The 6,501-nt window shown below is 40.7% G+C and overlaps 1 protein-coding gene across 1 annotated transcript in view; it reads left to right on the plus strand.

The window, feature by feature from the left end:
• The window catches only part of GPATCH2L (G-patch domain containing 2 like), a 56,129-nt gene extending 50,438 nt beyond the window's left edge, over window positions 1–5,691 (plus strand). Inside the window, exon 10 of the mRNA XM_025392472.1 lies at window positions 460–5,691. Within this exon, the coding sequence (XP_025248257.1) occupies window positions 460–620 (161 nt within the window). The 3' untranslated portion in view covers window positions 621–5,691. The remainder of the gene's footprint in view (window positions 1–459) is intronic.
• The last annotated feature ends 810 nt before the right edge of the window (window positions 5,692–6,501 follow it).

Consider the following 6,501-nt stretch of genomic DNA (forward strand, 5'->3'; position numbering starts at 1 on the left):
ATTTAACCAGCTCTGTTTTATCCCTGAACAATTTGTCTGATCTCTCTATACCTCAGTTCCCTGATCTAGAAAGTGGAGATCACTATGAGTCATCTCTACGAGTATCTATGAGTAAGGGTTTGTATTAACAATTAAGATCATGAGTATTCATTGTTTAAGCAATAGGCACGTAAGTACTTTATAAGTGATTTTTACTACATTATGAATGCGTTCTCCTGAATTTATTTATTTGTTCAATTGAACCCATTTTCTCAGATTAGGAAATACTATCTTACTTAAATCTTGTCTTTACTTTTTTGTAGAGAAAAAAGAGGTACCTTATGTGGCCACTTAGGTTACTAGGACATGAAGTATAAGGATTAAGAAAATTTTGTTTCTAAGTGTCTCTCATTCTAATTTGTCTTATTCTAATTTATCTCCCCTTGATGTTTTTGCTCCTCTCTATTGTAACCTTACTAGTTCACATGGATGCAGTGGAGCCAACCACACCAGCATCACAAGCCCCCAAATCACCCAGCTCTGAGTGGTTGGTCAGGACCTCTGCAGCAGAGAAAGCCACAGATGCAACTACTGCTACATTTTTTAAAATGCCACAAGAAAAGAGCCCTGGATACAGCTAGAGAGCAAGACTTCACCCTCCAGGAGCTGACTGGGTGTTGCTGAAGCAAATGTTGGACTTTGTGTTAGATAGTCTTGCATATCTTAATCAACATTCTCAGTCCTTTCACCACCAGAACCAACTCCTCTTTCAGACACAGCAGTGGACTCTTTTTCTCTCAGAAGATCATGTTGTGGGAATCTTTTTTTTTTTTTTTTTTAATAGTAAAATATTGAGGCAGCAATTTTTTACAAAAAGGTCATCCTCTGCTCTATTTGTTACCTTGTTATTGCTGTCTCAACATTTACTACAGCTCCATTTACAGAGCTGTTGCTTTTTTGCAGTTGTCTTTGTTCTTGAAAAACCAGTAACTGCTTCTGCATACGTTTTGTGTAGAGCTTTTAATATCATTTGAGGAAGTTCCAAATTTGTAGCCAGTTCCAAACAAATTTAAATACTGAGTTGAGGCCTGTATGGAATTGTTTGCAGGAGATAAGGCTTGCCTTTGAGCCTACTCTTGATTCACGCAGAGTGCCAATAAGATAAATCAACGAGGTTCTCATTTTGGAGCCTCAAAAGAGACACCAGCAACTGGGCCTTGAGAACTTCCATTTTTTTGCAGATTGTCTGCAGAAACTCAGACAGCTCATCAGCAGCAGCAGCTGTATTGTATTTTACCTCATCTTCAGAGTTTATGTTCTACTGAAAGAGGACGTGTGTATACATGCACATGCACACACACAGCTTGGTGTAATGGTGAAGATGGTTTAGGTGTACAGCAAATTTAAAATAGTCAGTGAATTGTGTCTTACTACTTCATGTCCCAGTGTAAGCCTTTATGTCCTAAGCAGAACTTTATTGTTAGTATTATAGGTTAATAACCTGCAGCAGAAATTCATACTCTATTATAATAATGGCTTCTTGGGGCCATGCTTTGGGGAGGTAAAATGTCTTTTTGACATGCCTTTATATTTGGCGTGTTTATGATGGCTCAGCTGCATGTGGAGTTATATATACAGTCGTGCCTGAAGTTGGATGCTACTTTGTCAAAATGAGAAATAAGTGATGGCCTGGAGCTGCTGGAGAGAAGCCACGCTTTCTAAAAAGTATTATCAAGAGTGTCTGTCATTCATTCAGGGGCCTGGCTGACAGAAGGGCTTTTTTTTAATACCAATGAGTGCATTTACTCTGAAATACACAGAAGCTCTTGGTGAATTGCTGCCTGCTCTGGTCACATTGTAGAGGGACTCCTACTCATGCACCTGCTTATTTTCTGTCTTAAATAGGTGCTGGATGGGGCAGCACCTCCCCCCAAAGTGCGATTGCCCCTGTTTCCCATACAAAGTGTAATGATGGGTTGCTTTATCATACTCCCTTTTACAATTATAGTCCTTATCAATGGAAACTCCAGATTTCTTTATCGATGAAGTGGGGAGGTGGGTGGGCATGAATCTAGTTGGAAAAGGGGATTTGAAGCTAAGTTTACATGGCACTTTAAGACTGAGAACATGTCAATTGTTCATAATCAGGAATATGGTAGAGGGAGAGCAGGTGGAGATGATGGGACGGGAAAGTGCTGAAACCGGCCCAGCATGCCTCTGAGTCGCCCTTGGTTCTCATGCAGCAGTGTGTGTGCTCACAGGGGTGTTCCACCCTTGGTTCTCATGTCATGCAGCAGTGTGGGAGAGTGCTGAAGCCGGCCCAGCATGCCTCTGAGTTGCCTCTGGTTCTCATGCAGCAGTATGTGTGCTTAACAGGAGTGGAGATGATGGGATGGGAGAATGCTGAAACTGGCCCAGCAGACCTCTGAGTCACCCGTGGCTCTCATGCAGCAGTGTGTGTGCTTACAGGGATTTCCCAGGCTGCACTTCCCTTCCCTGTGGGCTGCACCCACAGAAGTATAGAAAATATGTCTGTTGAATATAAATTGGTACCACTGAATTGTTTTAGTGATGAGGTTAGATTTTGTTGTCATGTGCATTGTCACCATAGTGACCCGTGGCATATATTTTTAACATACTTGGTTGGGTTTGAGAGAAATCTGTGGACATAATTTTTTGTTTGTGTCAAGCTGTGTGACTCATGCAGTGATTGGTCCCATGATCATGGCCTATTAGTGAAAACCTCCAAAGGTCAGGTGGCCAAGGTGTTCCCACATTTTTTCTATATAACTTGTTGCCTGATAGTCCACTTTTCTACCTATGATTAAAAATAATTTTTATATACAACATTATTTACATTTCAAACATCTCTACAAAGTCATGCCATTTTAAGGAGACGAAAACAGTCACAGAGTTGAGTGACTTGCTCCAAATCACAGAACTAAGCCAGGACTAGAATCCCAGACTTTCAGATTTTCTCTGCCCTGGGTTATAATCTCTTATTTTTCAGTGATAGACCTGAGTCAGTCTGAGAGGCTTATTTATGAAACAGTATACCGTGAATATTTATTATCTTCTTGGGCATGCTTTTCTACCCATTTTGAATACTTTCAACAGGGATTACCCAAGAATGCAACATCTACCTGTAATAAATGGGGAGAAAGTTAGTTGCCTGAGAGAATAGAATATTAAGCACACAAATACTTTCCAACACAGGGTTGTAAATTGTGCTCCTCATTTTAAGGTGCTGTATGTGCATGTTTAAGGATTATTAATCAATGTATTCTGCTTGCTTTCTGTATTAACCAGTTTCAGAGGATAGCCTTAGAAATGAGTGTATTTTGAATCTTAAAACTTAAAGTTTCTTTATATGCGGCACAGTGTATAATGTCATAAATTAAGAAAAATCTATTATCTTTCAAAGAAATTACCTAGTTTCAAAAATCAGGTTTTGTAATCAGTGTTGAAAAACTCTGAAACACGACTTACTTTGAGGATGATCCTTGAGCTCATGTATTTGACCTGCTCAAAAGTAATAACTAAAGCTGAGTTAAACAGTTTTTATTTATTTCAGGGTTCTGATTTTTCCCAGCTGGCTACACAGATGGCCTATCTGAATCCTAATTTTGTGTGTTTTCCACGATGGGCAGAAGTCAAAACATTATCTGCTTCTGTGAGGATCATTAATAAAAAGTTGGTTTTAATTACGAGTTTAAGGGAATTTTAGTTTATTTTTCAGATGCAGTATTTGAAAGGAACAAAACTCTCGTGTTGCCTTTTGTTGTTGTTGTTGTTGTTGTTGTTTCCTAGAGACAGGTTCTTGATCTGTCACTCAGGCTAGAGTGCAGTGATGTGTTCATAGCTCACTGTAACCTTGACCTCATAAGCTCAAGCCATCCTCCTGCCTCAGCCTCCTGAGTTGTGAGAACTACAGAAGTGTGCCACCACGCCTGGCTAGTTTTTTAAGTTTTTGTAGAGATGGGGTCTTGCTCTGTTGCCTATGCTGGTCTTGAACTTCTAACCTCAAGCAATCTTCCTGCCTCGGCCTCCCTAAGTGTTGTAGTAATAGGTGTGAGCCACCATGCCCAGCCTTGTGTTGCCTCTTGGTAAGAACTAATAAAAGGAAATTAGTAGCTTGTTTACCTGGTACCGGATTTGGAGGGGGCTGGGTATAGTTTTTACTGAGTGGTATGTGATTGGAAAATAGGCCGCATTAGCCTTGAATTGTTTAGAAATCAAATGAGATTCGAAATTTTAGAGGACATTGCTGGGCTATGAAATAGGCTACTAACAAGGCTATTTTTGTAGCAAAATGGCCAAAAGCTGAAATAAATCTTCTTAGTCTGTGATGCTTGTAGAGCATCCTTTGTTAAGTAAAGCACAACACCTAGGACAAGTAACTAAACTAGTTATGACTTCCAAATAGATTGATAGAGCCTTGCATTTTGGAGTTAGAGACACTGTAGCTGTATCTATATACCTGTAATATAGCCTGGAAAGTTCTGTTGCTGCAGAGTTATCATTAAAGTCACTTGGAATTGAAGAAGATACGGAGTGTTGAGACAAAGGAACTAGGCTGGCACAGTCATTGCTGATGCGATGGGTTCTCCACTTTGGCTCCAGGCGTAGGCTCCTGGTGGTGATGCATGATTCATTTCCGGTCTTTGTTTCATTTTGGCTTCATTACTGTGGTTCTGAGCCACACAGGTTTCTCCCCCTGGGGAGAAGACTGTAAAAACCTCAGCATTAGCAGCTGTGTTCAGTGCCCTGTATGTCTTGTGAAGCTTATCCGAGCTGGACTGAGAGCAGAGTGGCTCACTCTCGCAGCTGTGGATGCAGTCTAGTTGGAGGCATGGCTTGGAGGACGTCATGGTTCATGCGATGGTTGGAGGGATGGTAAAAGCAGTTAGCTCTTGTCAGCTGCTTCCCTCTGCTAGTGCTTGAGCTGCCAATTTTATTTGTCAGTGTTTCCTTATCTCCCACTCCTGTTGTGAAAGGTCACAGAGTTACTGTCACTGGCAACAATTTCTCCCCTTAGAAGAAGTCTGGTACAGAGGGAAAGGGTGAGGAAAATGGTGAATTCCATCACTCAGAACTAAATGCAAGTGGCACAGAGATGCTTTCTCCTGTGTTAACGTCTCCAAAAGATGAACATCAAATGCCCAGAAACAGCAACATCAAAAAGAAGGAAGATGAGAAGTATTGTTGAAGAGTATGGACTGTAGGGTTTTTAACAAGTCCAGCAAGACAAACTTATGGCTGAAAGAAGACATTTTTCTATCACTGCAAGTAGACATCATAAATGCTTGGTAAAATTGCCAGATTTAGGGAATAAAAAATTTTTCAAGTACAGTATTGAAGAATGGGGGCACATCCTGAAGACATTCAGCAAAGAAGCAATCTTGGCAAGGTGGAGAAATGGGAAGCAACGTGGAGAGAAAGGGAGCTGCCCAGCAGGAATTCTCAGCGTGTGGTCCCTAGGCCAACAACACCAGCACACCTTGCGCACACCAGACCTGCTGAATCAGAAACTGCCAGCGCAAGGCCCAGCAGTCTTTCAGTAAGCCCTCCAGGGGGCTCTGGTGCATGCTCAAGTTTGAGAACCATAGACTTTGACACAGTTAAAAAGATGTTTTAATGGACTGGTCTCCTTCTAAGCTCTGAGATGCTCTCATATTCCCTCCATAAGTAAAGAGATTTTTTTTTGTATAATTCTTTGCAGAAACTGTTAATGTCTTTATTTCTCATATTTTTTTTTTCCCCTGCAAGCTCCTGAAAGATCTTTTTGAAAAATTGACAAAGGATGCTATCAAGGGCTATGTTTAGATGGATGGAAATAACCTTGAAAATGGATAAAGCCTGGGTGTGGTGACTCATGCCCATAATCCCAACACTTTGGGAGGCCAGGGCAGGAGGATTGCTTTATCGCAGGATGTGAAGACCAGCCTATGCAGCATAGTGAGACCTTGTCTCTACAAACACTTTTAAAAATTAGCTGGCTGTGATGGTGCATGCCTGTGGTCCCAGCTGCTTGGGAGGCAGAGGCAAGAGGATCACTCGAGCCCAGGACGTTGAGGGTGCCGTGAGCCATGATCTGGCCACTGCACTCCAGCCAGGATGACAGAGCGAGATCCTGTATCAAAAAATGAATAATCAAATAAAAATGGATAAAAATGTAACAATGAGTTGTTAGTCTATGAATGATAGTCATTTTTCACAATTGGCAGTAAAAATGTGATTTGTGTAAGGTATGAGTTTACCACATTTGTTCATAAGATCTTAGTTTCAAGGGAAAGTATCATGTATTTTCCAGCATGATAATGATGAATCATTTAAAGTATGGCTCATAAAAATGAAAAAAAAATATTGGAAGAAAAAACCACCTTGGGTACATAGGTGTGTAATAAATAGCTGTTGAGTTATTGATAATCTCTTGCTAGGATTGAATCTCAGTACTTCAGAGCATGTAAAAATCAATTTTCTGTGATCCCACTTAATCACACCGTGTTGTCTTTTTTTAGA

Source organism: Theropithecus gelada, chromosome 7b (genome assembly GCF_003255815.1).
Source record: "Theropithecus gelada isolate Dixy chromosome 7b, Tgel_1.0, whole genome shotgun sequence".
Classification (NCBI taxonomy): Eukaryota; Metazoa; Chordata; class Mammalia; order Primates; family Cercopithecidae; genus Theropithecus; species Theropithecus gelada.